At 44.4% G+C, this 21,351-nt stretch overlaps 3 protein-coding genes across 5 annotated transcripts in view; 2 read left to right on the top strand and 1 right to left on the bottom strand.

Moving 5' to 3' along the window:
- Window positions 1-1,533: 1,533 nt before the first annotated feature.
- Window positions 1,534-8,986, top strand: IRG1 (immunoresponsive 1 homolog (mouse)). The gene is made up of 5 exons (XM_010578257.1): window positions 1,534-1,565; window positions 2,951-3,112; window positions 4,224-4,313; window positions 6,892-7,097; window positions 7,954-8,986. Exons 1-5 carry the CDS (start codon window positions 1,554-1,556, stop codon window positions 8,906-8,908), a joined length of 1,425 nt encoding a protein of 474 aa, XP_010576559.1. The 5' UTR covers window positions 1,534-1,553; the 3' UTR covers window positions 8,909-8,986.
- Window positions 8,987-10,586: 1,600 nt separating this feature from the next.
- On the bottom strand, window positions 10,587-15,117 carry LOC104838473 (ES1 protein homolog, mitochondrial-like). Of its 3 annotated transcripts, none has more exons than XM_010578229.1 (5): window positions 14,934-15,085; window positions 14,057-14,068; window positions 13,399-13,570; window positions 11,299-11,503; window positions 10,593-10,878 (listed from the first exon to the last, which is right to left on the bottom strand). In XM_010578229.1, the coding sequence occupies exons 1-5, from the start codon at window positions 15,039-15,041 to the stop codon at window positions 10,686-10,688; spliced, it is 690 nt and encodes a 229-aa protein (XP_010576531.1). In that variant the 5' UTR covers window positions 15,042-15,085; the 3' UTR covers window positions 10,593-10,685. The 3 variants fall into 3 exon arrangements, with proteins under 3 accessions (XP_010576540.1, XP_010576531.1, XP_010576547.1); XM_010578245.1 differs by lacking the exon at window positions 14,057-14,068 and having other exon boundaries at window positions 10,686-10,751; window positions 10,835-10,878; XM_010578238.1 differs by lacking the exon at window positions 14,057-14,068 and having other exon boundaries at window positions 10,587-10,878; window positions 14,934-15,117.
- CLN5 (ceroid-lipofuscinosis, neuronal 5) overlaps window positions 15,040-21,351 on the top strand; it is a 14,936-nt gene continuing 8,624 nt past the window's right edge. Inside the window, exons 1-2 of the mRNA XM_010578341.1 lie at window positions 15,040-15,329; window positions 21,086-21,286. Coding sequence (XP_010576643.1) covers window positions 15,040-15,329; window positions 21,086-21,286 — 491 coding nt within the window. The remainder of the gene's footprint in view (window positions 15,330-21,085; window positions 21,287-21,351) is intronic.

The raw sequence follows: 21,351 nt of genomic DNA, 5'->3' as shown, positions 1-21,351 counted from the left end.
TGCTGCTGGGATGGTTTATGTAGATGCAGATTATACATGCATGAGTGAGGAAGCTGTAGCATACTCATAGAGAAATGTATGTGGGAAGAGGTTAGTAGCCGTGCTGAACAGCTGCTTATATTTAAGAGAAAGACAGGAAGAGGTTTTAAATGGAGCCTGCACGTAATGCAGGTTAGCCCATAAGAAGTATGTATGTGTTTGTAGGGCTGGGTTTTGGGAGTCCTGGGCCTCAGGCTCTTTGGCTACATCCATGAACAGACACGCTACTGCTTCTATCATTTAAGGCACTCTCTTACCCGGTGCAATTTTTCAGAATCAAGTCAGGCACCTGAAGATGATGTCCATAAGCAGAGCTGGCTCAAGGCACAGGCAAAATAGGCAAATGTCTGGGTTAGAGCTTGCTGGGGAACAGCTGATCCCCTCCCAATTCTTTTTACCTGTCTGTGCCCTCCTAAAATTTCACAGAACACTGCTAGCCCTATTTCTCTCTCCCTGTTTGTGCTGCTAGATTTAATTTTGCATTCCTGAGGCAATGAAACTCAGTTTTGCCTGACAGCTGAGAATCCCTAAGCTGTCTGTGGAGACAGGCTGGACCAGCTCAGAAAGGGGTCTGCTCAGCATCAGCACTGGTGCGAGGAGAAGGAGGACTATGTGTCCAGGGACAGGAGCAGGGAGAGGACACAGCCTGAAACACGACCTTCAGTAGCCGCTCAAATCGATGTTTAACTTCACCTGTAGACCTGTGCTGGTCTCTACCTGGAAGCACTCAAGAGTTAGATAAGGCTTTATAAAATTATTTGAGGCTAGGGTGAGTAAAGGACTGAGGTTCCTAAAGTTTTAGGCAGCACTTAAGCATGGAAGTGCAAGACTGCAATTCTGAAAAGACTTGATACTTTGTTCCCTAATCCAGGAGGTTCCCGAGTTTCAGACATACATTACCTTTTCACTTCAGAATCATTCAGTGGCCTCTACTTATGCTCCTCTGGGGTCTGCTCCCTTCCTGATGGGATGGGCAGGGATGTCTCACTCACCATCTTGTAGTAGTCTGAGATTCCCACAGAAGCGAAATCCCTAAACTCGTGGTGGGAGAAGCGCCTCCTTCCTCGGAGAAGACATCCTTGCCTGAGATGCAGAAAACCTCATAGTAGAAATGATGGCCTCACACAGCAATTCATGCTGTTAAAACACTATTAACCTTCTTTTCTCCATGCTACCAAATGTAAGACACTCGAATTAATTTATCAGTTTCTACCTGGTAATAAAATAGCACATATATCAATTTACACAACGTGAATGTGACTGGCAAAGTCCTGTCACATATGTCCCAGCAGTTTATAGTACAGTTAGTCAGAGGAAAGTTGAAAGTGAAGAAAAAAGGAACTTCTCCAGGCAGAGGAGGAAATGGGCAGGACAAGATGAGCAATAAAAAAGGTCTAATATTCCTTCCCCCACCCCAGACATAAGCATATAAACAGTGAGAGAGTGATTTCCCCTCATCACTGGCTGCAGCTTGTTTGCTGCATCTTTCTGGGACCACGCACCATCCCTCCAAGATGTGGGCAAAGGTACTGTCTTGTTTCTTTGCACTGTAAGATGCACTTTTCTTTTTAAGCTTTTGTATCCTTGCTCTGTTTGTTTCAGTAGGCGTGCATCACACCATGGAATAAGCGGTTCACCTCCTTTAAATGACTTGTGTACCTCAAGATAGTCTTAATGCTTTAGTACAAAGCTGAGTGAGAACTTGTCTGAAATAATGGGTACAATTCTGGTCACCACTGCCAGAAAAGAGAAATCCTATCGGAACAACACAATGAAAAGCTACTAGCGTAGTAGGGGTGAGTCTGCATTATAAAGGAGAGAGCAGCACAGTTTGGTTTGTTTAACTTAGCAAAATGAAGGCCAAGAGGAAATATCATCACTCTGTGTGGCTATGTGCAGGGGAGTAGAGGAAAGAGAAGGATAAGGGGAAATGGAAAGAGACAATTTCCAAAGAGGGAGAAGAGCTATGTTCAGTAATGCCTATATAAAAAAGTAAGGGTGAGTATAGACTGGTTGTAAATAATATATGCCTCTACAGGGAGAAGTTTCTAATGGTCGGAGAAGGGAAGTTCTAGATTAGTTTCTAACAGAGATATCAACAGCAGCTAACACCATCAGCCAAGAAGAAGCAGGCTGAGTCTGCATAATGGGTCAATGCTCAATAGGAAAGAAAAAAAAAAAATTAGAAATGTAATTCCCAGATCAGCAGGTGCCAGGAACAAGGAGCCACTGCTTTTCAAAGAGGGGAGATTGTGTCTCAGAGAAAAGCTGGGAGTCCAGCTGAGCGTGAATTCAATGGGAGCTGGGAGCCAGGAGCGGCAGGTACAAGGTAGGGCTGCCAAGTCCCATCTCCCACTGAGCTTCAAGCTCAGCAAGACTTGGGGTAGTAATTCTACTACTCAGGGAGATTACATCTTGCCTCCTTGTGTGGTAGTGACTGCACTGGATTGAAATGCCACTTTCCCACTGATTTCAATAGCAATAAGAACGTGCTATGGAAAGCCAGATGTTTTTTGCTTCTATTTGTTTTATATATATGTGTGTGTATATAGATATAGATGATATAGATATAGATATCTTGCAAAGTTACATTACCTGCAGTGCTTACCCTCAAGGACTCAAGTCAGGGATGAAACAGCAGAAATACAGAACAGACAAGGACACTGATGAAAGTATAAATAAAATATAAATAACACTGTGGCATTTCTGGGGAAAAAAAGGGGAAGAATTCAAACTTTAGTTTTGCTGATGCAATTCATGTAAGCAAGGGCAGGGCAACAGGAATGGCCAGCATGCTAAGCAGCAGCCCAAAACTGAAAGCAAAAAAAAAAGAAGAAAGAAAAAAAAAGTGCTTTATTTAAATGAAGAGAAATATCTACTTCTTTTTTTTTTTTTTTTTTTCCCCTCTCAGACAATTACAGGAAATTTTGCCAATGTGATTCATGGTTTGAATGCAAACCACTTGACAGACCAAGTCATTCAGAGAAGCAAGCGAATGATTCTGGATACTCTTGGAGTGGGGCTTCTGGGTACCAGCACCGAGGTCTGCCACAAAGTGACACAGTATAGCAAAGTAAGATATCTGGCATTAATAAACCCTAAGGTTTAGCTATAAGAAAAACATAGGAACATTTGGGCTATAAGGGGAAACTTTGTCATGGTAAAATTCTTTTGGGGATGGAAAGAGAGACACGGTGTTCTTCCCACTGGAGATGGGGAAACCTCGTTGCTCAAGTTACTTTTAATTCTGGATGAGCAAAAGCCTGTGTAACACTGTATGCTCAGACACATCACCACAAACACAGTTAATTAAGAATCCCTTCCTTTCTTTCTCCTATGCGATCTTATTAAAAACATCAGCAAAGAAAACCACTTAACACTGGACTTCCCAAAATAAGGGATTGTTAAAGGGATGGAGAGTTAGTAGTGGGTTACTTCCAGTCCATAAAACATAACTGTTCTCTGAGGTACATTGGTCTTGTTTCTCCTCTGGTCTTGCTCTCCTTAAACTAGAGGAGTACTTGACCTTGAGGAGAAGCCTTCCCAACACAGGAGAGCATCAATGAGGAGGGGTTTAGCCCACTGTTTTATCAGTCAGACCTGGCTAGTGGGACTCAGGCTCCAGAGCTCTGTAGGCCAATAAGTCTCTTCACACAGAGATCCCCCCTTCCCAAACCATGGTAGTTTATGCCCTTTTATTTAATTCCATAAAGATCTCTTCATTGGCTAAGAGATCTGCACAGCAAAAGGAAAAGAGCAGAGCCCTTTACAGCATGGGGATACCAGCAGCAGTAGGCCATATATCATTTACTCACGGTCTTGCTAAAATGTAGAAAATCTTTAACTGGAGATATTCCCCAACAAGATGATGACAGTCCTGAGAGAACTGCCGATGAGCAGTGAGAAGGGACGTCAGTGGCCAGAGGTTGTGTGAAGGGATCGAATGGCCAGGCGGAGGGTGGTGGTCTGCCCCCTGAGGTCTGTTTCTGTGGAAAGAGCCCTTGACATAAACCAACAGGAAACAGAGTTTCTTTTCATACTTTCTGATAGAACAATATTTTTCTCATGAAAGGGAGGAGTTGGGTCCCAAGAGGGTATGGTCTGATCTCGGTTACATCAGAGGTACGGGGTACATTTATCCTTGGTTTCAGGACTTTGAATTAATTTACGTCAATTTGTTTCAGATCTACAGCTCAGATATATCCAGTACCATCTGGGGCCACTTGGATTTCCGACTGCCTCCTCTGTATGCAGCTTTTGTGAATGGAGTGGCTGTAAGTGATGCTCTTTTATTTGCTCTTAAATCACACTAATTGATGCCATTCTCGCTCTAGAGAGAACAGAATGCTCCTAAAATCTTAGTTCACTTTATTCTTCTGCCTGAAGCCTGCTACAAAACTTTCCTAGACTGTTTTCCTAATGTGCTTCAACTTTCTTCCAATGAGACCAAGTTCAAAGTGTAATATATATCTGATCGAACTCAACAGCATCCCTTACCTTTAGTGTGGGACTTGGGGCTGTTTTCAAAGGTCAGAACTCTGCAGTTTGTCACAACCATGCTACAGCCGCATTACAAAGAGTTACTCTAGCTCTCACTGATTTCACCAGGATCCAAATTTCATGCCAACTGGCAAAGTATAGTTACAGAAAAACACAAATACAGACAGATGCACATATACATACACACATATAATATCACAAGGCAATTTACTCTTCAGTTACGCAGCTTGCAAAGCCAATTATGTATTTTGGACACATACTTCGTCATTAAAGCAATAACTGACTCCCCAGACATTTGTCTAAATTCAGATTGAGGCTGAAACCATTTGAAATCAAAATATGCACAAGAGGTGGGGTAGACAAATTAGGCAATTATGCAAAACTAGGTAAGGTGACCAACCAAGGAAATGGTAATATTAAGCCTATCTAAATTAGTGTGACAACAAGATCAGAGGTCCAATTTGACACCTCATTTCCAATGTAAAGAACATTACCTTGCAAATGAGATCTGGTACCCCTTTAGCTCCTAGCAGCCCGTGTGATATTCAAATCTGGCTGTTAGCATGTATATGATCATTTCAGATTACATCCCAGTCACAGGTCAATTCTAAGCGCTTATTGAAGACGTCAGGAACACAGCTTACCGGGTATTGGGTGCAATTTTCCTTATTCTGCACTGGCATCAGAGTTTTTCAAGGCAGGGACTGGGTTTTCTTCTGTCTGTTCAGAAACGCACTCCTCAGAAGTGCATATTCCCAGTATTACGGGGCAAGACCTGAGCACTGGGGAGCCTGACCACCTTCCCAGTTTGCTGTGAAGTAAGGCACAGGTGAATAGGTGTGAAAGTTCAGCTTTTAAGGCCTTCTTATGTTACTAAAAATGCTGTCCCTGATGCTCTCAAGTCCTTGGGGGTTCTCAAAACTTCGGGAGTTTTCTGACAAGCAGTCCATTGCAAACACTGAGTGCACTGCTGGGAGCAGTTTGCTACCAGAACAGCAGCCGTATGCCATGCTGGGAATGCCCCAAATCTTCCCGAGCAGCTGGGCTCTGGGCGTGGGAAAGAGGACGCACTGCTCTGGATACTCTCAAGGGCTAAGAAGCTCATCCCAGTTTTAAGACTGTAGCTTTCTCCTACTTCCAGCAACCCCAGGAAATCAGGTTCCTCATGTGACAGGTCTTGTTTTGACGTGCTGAAAATTCAGGCTAAAGTCTGATCTACATTTGTAGGCTTGTGCCTGTTGCCTGTGGATGGCTGCACCAGAGAAGTGCTGCTACAACTTTCAGTTAGCTGTATGTTAGCCTCTGCTACAGCTTTAATGGTGTGAGCCCTAACGGCAGCATCAGTCACAGCACTGGGAAAGTAATTTCATTGTGTTTATATACAGTTTTGGGGGAAGTGAAGAGTCACCACTCACATCATGGACCTAGAACTGCTGCTTTAATTATACCAGTCTAATTAAAGCAGCAAAAACCTATTGTATGAAATAAGATACATTGTCATACTGGTTCTGGACTGGTGCAACTTCAATTAGAATTAAACTCCTCTGAGGCAAGATTTGTATTGCACTGCCACTTCTCACCAAGTGATGTTGGGAGTAAAGGTCTGTCCTGGTTTTGGCTGGGATAGAGTTAATTGTCTTCCTAGTAGCTGGTATAGTGCTATGTTTGGGATTCAGTATGAGAAGAATAACAGTGATAACACACTGATGTTTTCAGTTGTTGCTAAGTAGTGTTTAGACTAAGTCAAGGATTTTTCAGCTTCTCGTGCTGTCAGCGAGAAGGCTGGAGGGGCACAAGAAGTTGGGAGGGGACACAGCCAGGGCAGCTGACCCCAACTGGCCAAAAGAATGTTCCATACCGTGTGATGTCATGCCCAGTATGTAAACTGGGGCAGTTGACCTAGGAGGGGATGGCTGCTTGGGAACTAACTGGGCATCGATCAGCGAGTGGTGAGCAATTGCATTGTGCATCACTTGTTTTGTATATTCCAATTATTTTTTATTATTATGATCATATTATTATTATCATCATCATCATCATTATTTTCTTCCTTTCTGTCCTATTAAACTGTCCTTATCTCAAGGCACAAATTTTACCTTTTTTTCCCGATTCTCTCCCCCATCCCACTGGATGGGTGGGAAGTGAGCGAGTGGCTGTGTAGTGCTTAGTTGCTGGCTGGGGTTAAACCATGACAAGGTCTTAAAAGAAAGAATTTTGAAGTTTTGTTTTCTAAGGAAAATCTAGTTCTTCAGTCCTTTTTTATATCAGTTACCGTAGTTTCATTTGAATGAGCCAATCTTGCCTAGTCAGATTTTATTTCTGATGACAAGTCAAGGCTTCTCTTTCCATTAGGTGCACTCAATGGATTTTGACGACACATGGCATCCAGCCACACACCCATCCGGGGCTGTGCTCCCTGCCGTGATTGCACTCTCAGAGGCCTTTCCTCAGAAGAAAAAAATCTCAGGTCTCGATCTGCTCTTAGCTTTCAATGTGGGAATTGAAGTGCAAGGCAGGCTGCTGCGCTTCTCCAGCGAAGCCAGGAATATTCCAAAAAGGTACATAGAAATGCTTTGAGTGGAAGGATTCTTTTCTTGGTGTTAGTATACTTAATTAAATGCCAGTTAAAATACAAATGGCACAGTTAATCATATTTCCTGTATCATTTGTCTGGAAATTTAGGAAAGGTTCATCTTAAACATAAATGCACTTACATGACTCCTTATGGCTTAGCTGATAGATCTCTTTTTGAGAGCATCGATCAGTTTACAAGGAGGTGATGATCTCCCTATTAATTAAAAACAGCAGCAGAAGGGCAATGTTTAAGAGCAGAGGTCTCAGGCTCTCCTGGATACATACGATCATGCCTCACTTGCAAACAGTGGTTTGCTCTCAGCAGAAAGGAGTGACCACTGCTGGCCTCAGAGCAGAGCCCAAGATGGGGTGTGCTTAGGGGAAAGCCTTGAAGTGTGCGAGGGACTAGATGTCTTCTTTCTATTTTTCTGTGTGTTCCTTCTACCAGTTTTGCAAAACTAGCTCAGAATAATAAAACTTGCCTCCTCCAATATGTATAATTTATAGATGACTATAAATTATTTACAGATAATTTATAGATGACTATAAACTGTGATGCTTTTGCCATTATTCTGTTCAGTATGCCTTGAACTATGAGCAGTTCTAATGTTTCAATTGCTTTCTGGGGAAGACCTGCTGTAAGTGGTACTACTCCAGTTTAACTTGTTCCTGGTGAAAAATGATAACTTTTTCCATTATGATCACATATGAATTCTGCGTGTATGTTTCTTTAAGATCCAATCCATCCTCCACAGCAGTGAAAGGAAATTCGAGCTTGTGTATATAGTGAGTTCAGATGACTTTTTGAAATATTGTAATGAAGAGATTTTGTTTTCTCAGGTTTCACCCACCGACTGTGGTTGGTACGATGGGGAGTGCCGCAGCTTGTGCTAAACTGCTAGCTCTCAACCAGCTGAAATGTAAAAACGCCTTGGCTATTGCTGCCTCCTATGCAGGTGCCCCACTGGCTAACGCAGCAACCCAAACGAAGCCCCTCCACGTTGGCAATGCTGCCAAGCATGGACTGGAAGCAGCTTGCTTAGCATCACAGGGCCTTCAAGGAAACAAACAGATCTTGGACATGGAGTCAGGGATAGGTGCCTTTTATACAGATTACAACCCACAGGCTCTGCCAACCTTGCAGTCCTATCCCTGGCTGTTGGACCAACAAGATGTGGCCATCAAACGCTTTCCTGCTCATCTTGGAACACATTGGGTGGCTGATGCAGCATCTTCTGTTAGGAGGAAGCTTGTAGAGAGCAGTGACAACTTTCTCCCCCTTGATAAAATTGAGAAAGTCATTCTCAAAGTTCCAGAAGTCAAATATGTGAACAGACCCAGCCCTACCTCAGAGCACGAAGCTCGACACTCCTTCCAGTTTGTCGCATGCTCTGCTTTGCTGGATGGCAGCGTGTCGGTCCAGTCCTTCACCAGTGAGAACATTCACCGGCCAGCCTTGCGGGAGCTCCTTGGCAAAACACAGCTGGAGCACCCTCCTGATAACACACCTAGCTTTGAGAGTCTTTACTGCGAAGTGAATGTCACACTTCGGGACGGCAACCCAATCGGCGACCGCTGCGATACATTCTACGGACACTGGAGGAAACCTCTGAAAAAGGAGGACTTGGAGAAAAAGTTTCAGTCCAATGCCTCCAGCGTCCTGCCTGCAGAAGCCACAGAAGGCATTCTAGAGACCGTCTACAACCTAGAAAAAGTAGAGGACTGTTCTGTATTAAGTACATTTTTATCAGGACAGTCAGCTAAAGCGCTTTCGGAGAAGCTACGCTTCCTTTGAATGTTCCAACCAACAGCTAGATGCTGTTCACAAAGCAAATGCAAAATTCAGGACAAATTCTTATTTAGTGACTCAAGCACTTTTTATTAGGACTCCTGTAACACAAGAGCCATGCTCAGTCCAATATTGTGGTTTTAGACCAACTATATAATATAGCGATTGTGTGCACAGCTCAGTCAGGCTGAACAGAAGATCCTCTGCTGGCAGTCGACTTCAATTATCTTTATACCTCTAGAGGCAGAGCACTGCTTGCGCCCAACACAAAAATTTCCCGGATCTTCTGCCAGAAGTTGGCTGAATGTTCTGCTTCTGCTAAATAACTCCATAAAGGAAATCCAAACTCTGGAGGAGTATGGAAATGCAGTGCCCATGAGAAACATCACTGTGAGAAGGACAGTAATAAAAACCTTTATATATTTAGTTCTGTAGATTTAGCTCTAAAGCCTCCTTGAAGAGGCCACATGTTACCTCTGAGCTTTGATGTTTGTGCTAAAATAAACACAGCACATATACAGAGTAGTAGCACTTGCTACTCTGCAACATGTCAGGCTTTGCTGTAATGATTGGTCTGGCATCGATGAGGTAAAGGTTAGTGCCCCTCCTGATCTCACCAGCTGCTGAGCAAGAGGGACAACTCAACACACCTTGTCATAAAAGCGTTATTTCCCAGTTCCATTTTTGGCTGCTCTGTGGTATAAGGTTTGTTCCTGCTGTATTCCTGCTCCAGTTACAAGGTGCTCACTCAGCAAGACATGATTAGCACTAACTAGTGATGACAGTTTAGATTACTTCAGGCACTCCAAAGCATGGGCTACAGTACACTTGTTATGAGTGACAGACACCTGTGAGCATCAGAATGCTTCTTACACTGAGACAATTAAGCGTCCCCAGTGACAATCAACTTGCCTTGATAATGAATTCTGGGAATTTTTAGCTCCTGCAGGAGTACAAAGCCTTGCCAGATTGTGCTTCTAAGGTGGGCTGACGACCTTTGCTCACATTTGCAAGATCAAAGCACATGTTCTAACATATATAGGATGTACCTTCCTTAGGGCACTAAACTCTGTATGCAAAAAAATCACAAAATAAAGCTAATTCATTTTACTAACTAAACATCAAATTATTTCATTTATTAGAGCAAAACTTGTGTGTTTTCCACATGCAATGTATTCATTTGTACTTAAGCCTCTGACTCTTGGTCTGTAAAGTCAGTTTATCTAGGGGGCTCTGCAAAGATTCTGGAGGTCTATTAGTTATACTTGCTTAAAGACTTGCAAGGGAAGAAAAAAACCCCCAATAACCACATTCTTTTCTTTTTCCCTTCCGAACAGAAAGTAGAATTTAATTACTCACCTATACTGAAGGTATACAGACTCATTTACAGCTATTTCATCTGTAATGACAGATGGGTAACACCAAATGTGAGTTACTGATAATCATTAGTGATGTGATAAAACCCCATTGGACATGGAGGGTTCCTACATTATCTTACCAAGACTGAATACATTCAGATTCATGAGGAAAAAAAAAAGGGGGGAAAACCCCCATCACCACCACAACAACCTTCAACGCATGCTTTCTATTTTAAGAGAAATAAATAAGATAAACTTAGCAATAAGCACTTGATGTATTACAGATTTAAAAAAAAACCAAACCAACAAACCAACCAGGAACTGTAAAGTTCAGTAGTTGCATTATTTTATTAATACAATCAAAGGAAGCTAAATACTTATGCTTAGCTAAATTGATTTCCTTGCAGAAGTCTGTACGTTTCCAGTCAGGCAAGTTTCAGGACTTCTTGTACCATTGTTCCGATACCATCAAAGATTTCATGCAGAGGAGCCTTGCACATGAAAGCACAGGTAGTAACTATTTTATTGACATTATCCACATGGGATTCATTTACGTTTTTGCAAATGTGCTTACATCCAAGCTCTGCTATAGCAGATGCCGTTTCAGCATCAGGAAATCTGTAAATAAAAGACTGTAATTAACATAAAGAGATGATACAGCCATAAAGTTCTGCCAACATTAACTTGACTGAGAGAACTATAATAATATTTAAGTGACTCTTCAGTTGATGATGACAAGGGAGTCAAACAGACTGCCACTATCAGGTTCTTCCATCCCCTATGGACACAACAAGTGATCTGATATCTTTGAAAACAAGGTCTTAAACGCAGAGCCACAGTACATCAGTTCTGTCACAGTACGTCAGAGTTCTGTGCCTACTACTATTATGCAAGTGAAAATTTGAAATACGTAAAAAATATCACTAATAAGTTACCCAAGGTTTACTGGCACCAGAGACCTCAGACTTTTGCACAAAAGACTGGCCATTTCCCAATCCTAATTCCCATGTAAATTATCTCCATCCATTTTCTTCTTACCTTCCATCTATGTTTTTATCTTGGCCGACCGTGACCTCACAACCAGGAAAGACTTTAGCTGCCAGAACTGGCGATATACAGCACAAACCAATGGGCTTTTTAGCACTGTGGAAAGCTTGGAGTGTGGAGTTCACGTGCTCATTGACAGTACAGTTCTTGCCATCTACAGCCCAGGAACAGAGGTTCTTTGCTACACCAAAACCACCTAAAAAAAAAAAAGCAAACCCAAAACCCCAAGAGCTCAAATGTAAGACACTGCTAAAAGCCTTTAAATTCAATACCAGACAGAAGTTCTCCTTTTTTTACAACATACGATTGGCATATATAGGACCGTTAAGTTACTATACTGAAAGCCTTCAGCACATGAAACATGATGGGTTTACAGTGTTATAAGTTTAACTGCACAGTTTTTATACCACGTATGTTACATAGGCCAGAAAGCTTAATCTTGCTTCAATGAGCAACAAATGGACAAACAGGAAACCTCACATTCATTTGCTAGTCACTGGAAAAGCTGCAACATCTGATATGTACCCCTCAATAAGCAAGACAGAAATCAGAAGAAAGACCAATGATAGTTAAAAGTAGAAGAGTGCAATTCACAAGAGTAATGCAAACAGTGATTTGACCCTCTACAGTAATTCACTCTCAAGTTTTAGTTCAATATTTAAGCAAATATGAGACCTTTTTTCCTTCCCTAGAATTATTTTTGGATTTTAAAAAAAAAGTTAACACAATAAAAACAAAATGGATATTACATAAAAAGGAAATGATAACATGATATTCTGAGACATACCAGTTGTGAATGATAACATAATTTCCTATTAAAAATAATGTTGGATTTGTCTTTCTAGAAATTAGTTATAACAATCCTTTACTTGCATTTAATCTTCATTTAATTGTACTAGCAGATTATATTTTACAGCACCTTCGTTTACTGGATTTATAACCATCAGAATAATCAAAGAAGGTTATTAGTAAGTGTAACCATCCATTACATTTGATTCCTTACAGAATGTGTGCAACATCAACTTCTCTACAATAAACAAACAGAAATTTCCACAAGTACTTCAATGAACAACATCAAGAAGCTTTGCATTTTTAATATTTTTCCTTTTAGTCTTTGCTCACTTTTGAATGTTATCTGAAATCTCTGAGGTAAGATTTTAATTTCCAAACTTAATAGGGTTTTTTTCCCTCTAACAGTTATTACAGCAACCCTCCTGAGCCTAGGTTATAACAGCATGAAAGTAATAACGAAAATACTTGCTAGCCTCTACTCCCTGATCAGCCCTGATGTCACCGACTCATTTTAGCGTTGGAAGTATGTTTCTCTGCGTTACACACCCACTCCCTCTGCTGGCCTTACAACAGAAGGCAGTGTAACAACTTCAAAATTAATGCTTAGGCACAGTTGTGAAGGCAATATTTAACAGTACTATGAATATTCTGGAAAGTGATCTTCAGCAAGTCCCAATTTCCTCGTGATGCTTTGGTTTCTTCATTTCTAAAGTGATTACAATTACTTCTGTCTGAAAGGCAATTCTGTGGTCTATAAATAAAAAATTATCCATAAACATGTTTAGTATAACTTGATCAGCAGCAGACCAGATACATAATTAAAACAAAATGTACTCACATCTGACAGGGAATATAGTCTACTTGGCAACCTACTATTCTGCCAACAATTTCAGAGGCCCTAAAAATAAGGCATTACCATGTAATGTCAAGTTCTGGCCTTACTTTTTTACTCTGTTCAGTGTTCTTGTCCACAAGTAGGTACTAAAGTTTTCACAATCTTAAGAAAGAAGGAACAGTGCAATGTATGACCTAACACCAAAAGAATACCCTAGCATTTAAAATTAATGAACTATAAGTTAATAAATAAACTGAGATGACTTGCCAGCCCATGAGAGCTTGCTGAAACATTTTCTCATCCTCAAAAGAAAATAAGTAAAAAGAAAGAGAAAACCCACACACCTCACAAATTCAAGAGTATGATTTATTTTCTAAACGGATTTAAAAATTAAAAAGTTGCAGAGGCAAAGCAGTTATTTGCAATTGAAAAACCACAATTGATTTTCTTTTAAAAGCACCTACCAGGGAAAATGACCGCATCAAATTCACTAGCTTTCAGGTCAGCCAAATCCTGAATGTTTCCTCTTGCCAGTCTGGCACTTTCAACTAACACATTTCTCTTCTCTTCTGTTGGACTTCCTTTTAGGTGATTGACTACATCCCTTTGCTCAATATCAGGGGCAAATATCTTCACCTAGAATATAGGGATGAAGCAATTTTGTGAACATAAACAGAACTCATGCATATTGATCACAATAAAGAACATTTAATCAATACAGTTTTTGTTCCTGAAGTCTCTTATCCAAGAGAAGTGGATTCCACAGGATGGATCTATCACATTAAATACCTAAAGTGACCGGTGACATATTAGGATGGGTAGACCTGGCCATCCTCCCTATCCTATTCCTGCAGGTTTTTGACAGGAGTCCACTCTTACGCCAACATTGAACTTACTGATTTTGCTAGGGCCTGCCTTCCCTCTGCAGATAACCCCAAGGACAAACAGAGCACCACAATTTATACCGGCAGCCTGACTGGACACACAGCTGAGTCCACAGAAAGGCTGCTCTTAACTGTTATGGTATTGGAGTGCTAAAAAAAGAGTTTTAGAAAAAAAAGTTTAAAACATAAAGATGCAAACTTTAGAAGCATTTCTAGTGCAGACATTAGAGTTAGTCACTTTCCTACAAGACTGGTAGCAGGAAGGAAAAGCAAAAAATGGAAGAACATATGCTGGTTAGGCACAAAAGGGGAAAGTTGCATCAAAACCGTAAAGTTCTGTGAAAGGTGTACTGCAGGAGCTGTTTTCACCTATCTGTTTTGATGCTTGCTTTGCAGACTTCTGAGCACTCTCCGCTTTAGTTAATTTTAGAGAAGACAATTTTGTGGTAAACGTGGGGTGCTGCTGCTACCATCAGACACCTGAGCGCAGCTACACACAGGCAGAAAGCGACCGACCACCTTCCGCCATCTGAAGCCACGGGCGGGACCAAAGCACACCACATCCCGCTCCAGGCTTCTCCGTGGAACCCCGGTTACCGAAAACGCCCAGGAACAGCTGGCAGAAAACGAGCGGGCGAACCCGAGCGAGGGCGAGCGCCCGGCTTCTGCAAAAGCGATGGGAAAGCCGATCAGGAATTTTAGCCGGGTCCCGTCTTCAGGAGCAGGGCAAGGCCTCCCGCCGCTCCGCGGTTCAGCCGCCTGCCCGCGCCCCGCGGCCGCCGCTCCTGTCAGGGGGACATTCGCACCGCTGGGGAGGGGGGTGAAACAGGACGGGAGGGAAAAGGTAGGGAGGAGAGAGGTTAGGAGCAGGCTTGGTAGTGCGCAGCGGCGGGGAAAAGACCGCCGTGAGGCGGGAGAGGCTCCTATCCCGCAAACAGCCCGAGCCGCGGGATGGCCTGCCCCGGCACAGGGGGTCCCTCGGCTGCTGAGGGGCTCAAAACCACGGGGGAGACAGTCCTCCTCCTCCTCCTCCCCGCCCCCGGGGAGCCTGTCACAGCCGGCTCCGCACACGCCCCGCGGGAGTGCCGGCGAGCGGGGCCCCGCCGCCCCCCTACCTCCGCGCCGCCGCGGCTGAGGTGCACCAGCGCCGCCGAGGCCTCGTGAATCTCGCTGCCATCGAAGACGCCGCAGCCGGCGAGAACCAGGGCCACCCGCTTGCCCATGGCGGCCGCCCGCTCCTCAGGCCCGAGCAGAGGCTGCTCCAGCCGGCGACCCCGCGCCGCGCAGCACCCTCCCTGCTGCTGCTGCTGCGCCTGCGCCTGCGCGCTGGGAGCCGGCGCGGCCTCCATTTTGCGGCTTGGGGCCTGCTCGCAGCAGCGGAGCGGCAAGGCAGGGAGGGTGCTGCGCGGTGACCCTCGCAATGCTGTTACGCCTCTGCATTCCCGTAGCACGTCTGAAAGTTGCTCTGCTTCCAGTAGGACCTCGCAGAGGCTCAGCGGTGTACGTGTGGGGTTGGTTCGTTCTACACATAGGTGTGATAAATATACTGCTTTGAAAGCCAAAAAAAAGTGGAGTTTGGGTAGAGGCCAGCAGTATTGCTGGGTCCTGATGCTGTTTGTTTCAGCGATACCCTTACTCATCGGACCCACGTACCCCTTTTGGCTCCCTTAACCTCATATTGTGTTCCGGGGAGTGGCTCCATTTTACCAGGAAAAACAAGAGTTTCTTTGGAAAACCAACCTTTCTTCTTTCACCCGCTCCCAGGTTAGTCATTAAGGCATTGCCCTAGGGAACCAAAGGGCTCGCTTGGGCCAAGGCACACATTCGCCTCTAGTCTCCTCCTTACAACTGTGCACACAAATGCCATACCGGCGACAAGTTGCATTTAATTTTAGCAAGATCTCTCAGCTCTCGGTCCTTTATTTTTCATGAGCTGCTTCTTTTATAAGAAACTTGGGCTTAATAATGAAAACCTGCAATTTTACTGGACCAGAGGGCTGAAAAGCTGGATCTTGCAGAAAAATGGGTGTCTTCCAAAAATTTGGAGTATGGGGGTTCTGAAGGGGACATGACAGTGCATAGACTGGGCAGAACAAAAATGGTATATGAAAGCAAAGTCTCTTTCTGTAGTAAAAGGCAGTCAGCGATACACTGAGAGATCAGGATTCTCTGCAGAATGATGGATAGGGAGATACTTGAACAGGAAAGGGCCAAGATGATAGGGAAACTCCCTGCTTAAGGGCAGATGCTGTCTGCTGAGCAATGTTTGCTCCAAATGAATGTAGGGCTACAGCTTGGTCTCTACCACAGTCCACGCTCTGCCTCTCAGGATTTATCAGGACTGCAGCGCAGCTCCAGCTTAGAAAGCCCTCGATTGCCTGACCACCTAATCCACAGTCATATACTGGGAGATCCCTCTCAGCTCAAAACCCTAGAGTTAGAGCTCTGTACAGCACCAAACCCTCACCTTACTTTCCAGGCTGAGTAGGACCACAGGGAAATTCCAGCGGAGCCATCTCAACCCAGAGATGTTTGGTGAGAGTGGAGTGGCAGTTCAACATACTTACTGGCATGGGACTCCTTAGGCTCAGCTGCAGGAGAGTTGGGGGTGGTATGGAGATTGGGGAACTGAGAGTCTCCAGAGCTGGAATCCCACTGGAGTCCTCCTCATGCTTGAGAGCTAGGAAGAGGCTGCTGTCTGGAAGGAGTTTAAGTTCAATGCACGTTTGGAGATACGTTTGGAGTGGAGTCCCAAACTCCTGTGTGTTAGGGCCATGGTTAATATTAGAGCTAGGGAACTGAGCACCTTCAGAGCTGGAATTCCGTGCTCCTTTCTGTTCTGACTTACTGGCTAGTCTTCCTGGATGGACCACGGACCTGAATTGTCAGTGACCTCATCTCCAGTCTTGTTTCTGGCCCTGTCTCTTGAGTGGACCTCAGACTCACATTATAGGTAGCCCTTTTTCTTGGATGGACCTTGGACTTGATTGGGATTTGATATTCCCGTCCCACTTCAGGTCCCCCATGTCACATCTCTGTGCCAGCTCCATAACTGCCCTGGCTCTGTTCCATGGTCTAGCTCCAACTTGCTCATGCCATGTCCCAGCCTTGGCTTTGTGACCTTGTCATGGTCCTCTGTGTCTGTCTTACGTCCATGTTTTCATCCCAGCTCATGACATGTTCTTGACCTGGCTCTGTATCACCCTGAAGTAGCCCTGTGATGACTCTTCCTTGGCCTGGGCCCACAACAGCAAGTAGCAACAAGACCATTTCACAAGGGGTACACTTCTGAAGCCAGATCTTTGCAAGGTGAGAGGACACACCTTGATGGGAGAAGAAGCTGCTGTCAGAGCCCTGAGTGCACTAGTAGCCCTGTAATTCACCTGGCCAGCCTCAGCTGTGGCCTCCACCCACACACCCTCTGGCCACAAACCCATGGGCAACATGTGAACTTAGGCCTGGACATGGAGACATGACCTGAGCTATGCTGTAGGTATGCATGTCCAGTCCTGTTTCCTGTTGTCCTGACATACAGGCTGGTCTTCTTGCACAGACTGTGAACCTGTGCTGCAGGTAGCGTCATCTTCAGTCCTGCCTCCTGGATGGACCTGGGACACATATTATAGGTAGTCCTGGGCTTGACTCTACTTTGCTGTGTCTGGGGTTTTTGCTGGATCCAGCCACTACTACATACCTGTTCCCATTCAGAAACTTCAGGACTGCACTGTGGTCATTGAGGTCACTGCCCTTGCTTGCACTGTGGTCACCTCTGCTCCTGGCTCGTCCTCCCTTGCAAAGCAGCCCTACTCCTGCTGCTCCCTGACACCCCTAGAGCTAGCATAACTGACAAAAGGTGTTATCTGACTTCAGATAAACGTGTATTTGGAATGGGGAAGAGAATTCACTGCTCTGCTGTGTGGCAGCATCAGAGTTAGGGTGCCAGGGCACAGCAAGGGTTGGATGCTCCCCAAGGGGAGCTGAGCACAATAACAGAGCAAGTGGAGGCCGGTGTCCCAGCACCCTGGCCCAGTCCCACCCTCCTTGAGCAAGGCGAGCAGGGCAGCTCTGGTGGTAGCAGTGACGTTCCCCCAAGAGTCCGATCACGAGGCAAGTCCATGGTGATGGAGCAGACCCAAGGTCAAGCTGGAATGACAGATGTGTGGGTTGGGGTCTGCATCAATGGGGTACGGGGCTGGGCCCAGGTGTGGCTGCAGTGTAACTCAGGTGGGAGGCAAGAGCCTCATCTTAAAAGCAGCTGCCCAGGAAAGGAGCAGGGAGCCCCTGCTGAGGTGTCTCAGCAGAGCTGTTTCGGAGAGCCTAGGCGGGAGCCATTTCTGGCTTTCTTCACGATAGTTCTTATCAGACCTTGAGAAACCAGCTACACACCCTGAAGGGGTAAGCGTGCCCTGGGCTTTGGCATACTGTCCCCTTCAGGCTTCAACTGGTTGAATTGCAGCTCTGTCCTGGACCCCAGCCATTTTCCTACTGCTCAGGATTTGAGAAAGATATTTTCTCTAGTGGAAATCCTGCTCTGAAGGGCCTTAGTTGCCTAACAACAGATTCTCAGATTAGCTTTAGTTTGACTTGGGTAGCTCTCTGTATTTCACAGACTGCATCCAGTTGACATCAATTCACTTATCCCTACCCTGCAGCAGATCTCAGAGAGTCACTCTTAGCTTAAAACTCGTGATGAACTTCATCTGCATCCTTATCCCAGCCCTCATCCTATCTCTCAGGCTTCAGCAGAGCCTCTCTGGAATTCCAGCTTGGAAAGAAATAATTTCCCTCACTTGCCCCCTAAGCTGCCAGACAAATGAGGGGCTGCCCTGCAGTCCCAAATGCCCACTGAACTGCACATCTGTCCTGAGCACAGCCCTCATCCTAGCTCTCAGGGTTGAGGAGGACCTGAGGGGAACCCTTAGCCCTACCTTACACAGTCACAAAGCCTAGCCATTCTCCTTTCTTCTAAAAAAGACATGGCATCTGACTTTCTCCCACCCCAACACACAGTTCAGATTGCATTTCAGGCTATGTAGCAGAGTATAGGTGCAGAGGCTCCTTTTCTCAAGATGTCTGGCTTCAATATGAGTTCAGGTAACATTTGTATTTTTCAGTGTGCATCCAGCTGTCTCAATAGCTAACGTATGCCAGCGTGAGTATAAAAAAGCCCCGCGAGCAGCAAAACTGCCAGTTATGTAGTTTTGTCTACTGTGTTCCATATATAACTGTAAATTTCTTAAGGAATGGCATATTGCCAGTATATAGGCTGGCAGATGTGCACCTGAAGATGTAAGCACCATCCAGAGAAGCTCATTTTTGTGAGATAAGAGCTGTTACTTCAGGTTCAACAACCTCTTTGCTGTGACTATTACAGTGTGATGACTCATGTAGATGTTCAAAACAAAATTAGCTGTTCAAACCCACAACTTCTGGCTGCAGCAGCAGGGTTTATTTTCCCCTTTCTCTCTGTTCCTTCCATCCTGTTGCTGTCAAGGGCAGAGATGGAGAAGGTACTGTTTTATAATGGGAAATTGCCGAGAGTCTTCTTCATTGTTTCAGGAAAATGTTTTGGTTTTCACTAATCAAAAGAAAATACTCTGGGAGATGAGAAAAATTTAGGAATCCTTTCAACTCCAGAAGCTGATCTTTGTAGCCAGTCTCAATCTGTCCTCTAAGCCTGCTAGTGGACAAAGATACAGATCAGCTCTGTGGGTTTATAAAGGGCACTTTGACATGTTTCTGGATAATAAACGAGACATCTGCTGACTCAGAAACTGCTGACGTGAGCTTTTTAGCTCAAGTATTTTTATTCACAAATTTATTAGTCATTTATGTTCTGTGTTAAGATATGGTTCACAACATAACTTAGGTCATATGAGAAGAAAAAACAGTACTGTGCTGCAAGAGACTCCTACAGGATGCAATGAAGTAAGATACAAAAATGCTACTAAAATGAAGAACCCCCCCCAAAACAATAGCTTTGCCATCTTAGTCATTTGACCTGACACCTTCAGCAACCACAGCAGTGCCTGAATGGAGACTTAATAGCGCCAGGACTAAGAACCAGTTCATACTGTATTTCTAGTTTGACTAACAAGCAGTTACAGCACCTTAATTATGTCATTTCACTTCCCTGCATCCTGGTTTCATAGAAGGGATAAATTATGCTTCCTGTATTTCATAAAGCACTTCCCGATTTACACATCAAAATATCTAAACCTAGGAATTATGGCTATATGCCATACAGACACATACCTTTTTGAACAGATGAAAGAGCTGGCATCTTGTACTACACTCAAGCTCAGAAACACATATGAGTAATAGGACACTTTATTTTATAAAGAACAAAACCAGAGCTTTACTTTAAAGCAGACACAACATGCATGAGATTAAAATGAAATACGGAAATATAGGTGTGTATAGATTATGTATACACGCATGAAATTAATGTATTGTGCTGAATGGCATGGATTTTAAAGATAAGCAGTATAGAGTCAGAGAGCAATGAAGTGAGAGACAGAAATGTTGCTGAAATTAAATATTTTAATAGCTGAGCCATCTTATGGTTTTCTGAACACCTTTAGTACCTCCAGCATTACTGAAACTGATATTCAGCAGCCTATCCTGCATTTTTATGTAGGATGCAGGGTTTTCCACCTCGTTTTGTTTGGGTATAGCCTAGCATAGTGCTGACTAGAGAACTGGTTGTTCTTTAGGGGCTCGTACGCAATGAGCTTGGCTCCCGATAGTCAAAAGTCCACAGCACAGTTATTTACCCACTGAAGAGCACACACCAGCGCTTTCACTGCTGATGCCAACTACCAAACTTAGCCTCCTGGACTCTGATGCCAGCATAGCCGGTTTTGAACTCTACAGAGCTAGAAAAAGCTGCGTTTGCTGCAGGGATCCTGCTGGCCAACCTGTCCTCTGTTTCTCTTAGCCAGAGTTCATCTTAAAGATAGTTCTCACTATTGTCATAAAAATGAGAGAATAAACTGCCCTATAATCCCTGCAATGTAAGTTGTTACAACCTGAGTAAGTGTTCTGAAATGGGTGACGGGTACACGAACTTAGCTGGAAGCCCTGAAAGGCTTCAGACAAGACTTCTGGGCAGCCAGAAGAGGCTCAGGGCTATGTGGTTTACCACAGCAGAAGCCCTTCTGCCATGTGGTGAGGCCTCACCTCACGGTGCCGGGTCCAGACCCAGAAGTCATCCCTCTCGGTGGATTCTGGTCGTAAGGGTGGGCATTGGATGCGCGTTTTAAAGTGGCTCCGAAGCAGTGCTTGAAGCAGCATACGGGCTGCTGACAAGGACTTCGGCTACGTTAAAAGAATGCGTAGCTGTCCGGGTCTCCAGAAAACTGAAACCGCAGTCCAGTCAAGTGACGTCTTTAAGGGACGATTCACCACACGGCTGGTTTTCCTCAGGAGGAGGACGAAAAACCCGCGTTTGCTCGGGACCCCGCATGTAGCTCGCTGCCCGCCTCACGCCCTCCAGCGCGGGCCGCCCCGGGCCCTGTGGGCGGGCGCAGG

Source organism: Haliaeetus leucocephalus, unplaced genomic scaffold (genome assembly GCF_000737465.1).
Source record: "Haliaeetus leucocephalus isolate CR32 unplaced genomic scaffold, Haliaeetus_leucocephalus-4.0 Scaffold61, whole genome shotgun sequence".
Lineage (NCBI taxonomy): Eukaryota > Metazoa > Chordata > Aves > Accipitriformes > Accipitridae > Haliaeetus > Haliaeetus leucocephalus.
This window is presented reverse-complemented; position numbering and strand designations above follow the sequence as displayed.

Excerpts from the sequence above, each read along its gene's own strand:
- IRG1 (XM_010578257.1), top strand. Across the intron at positions 3,113-4,223 it reads AAGTGACACAGTATAGCAAA|ATCTACAGCTCAGATATATC; the intron begins GTAAGATATCTG and ends AATTTGTTTCAG. Across the intron at positions 7,098-7,953 it reads GCCAGGAATATTCCAAAAAG|GTTTCACCCACCGACTGTGG; the intron begins GTACATAGAAAT and ends TTGTTTTCTCAG.
- LOC104838473 (XM_010578229.1), bottom strand. The coding sequence starts at position 15,041 with ATGGGCAAGCGGGTGGCCCTGGTTCTCGCCGGCTGCGGCGTCTTCGAT. Across the intron at positions 11,504-13,398 it reads TGATGCGGTCATTTTCCCTG|GTGGTTTTGGTGTAGCAAAG; the intron begins GTAGGTGCTTTT and ends TTTTTTTTTTAG. Across the intron at positions 10,879-11,298 it reads GATAAAAACATAGATGGAAG|ATTTCCTGATGCTGAAACGG; the intron begins GTAAGAAGAAAA and ends TTTTATTTACAG.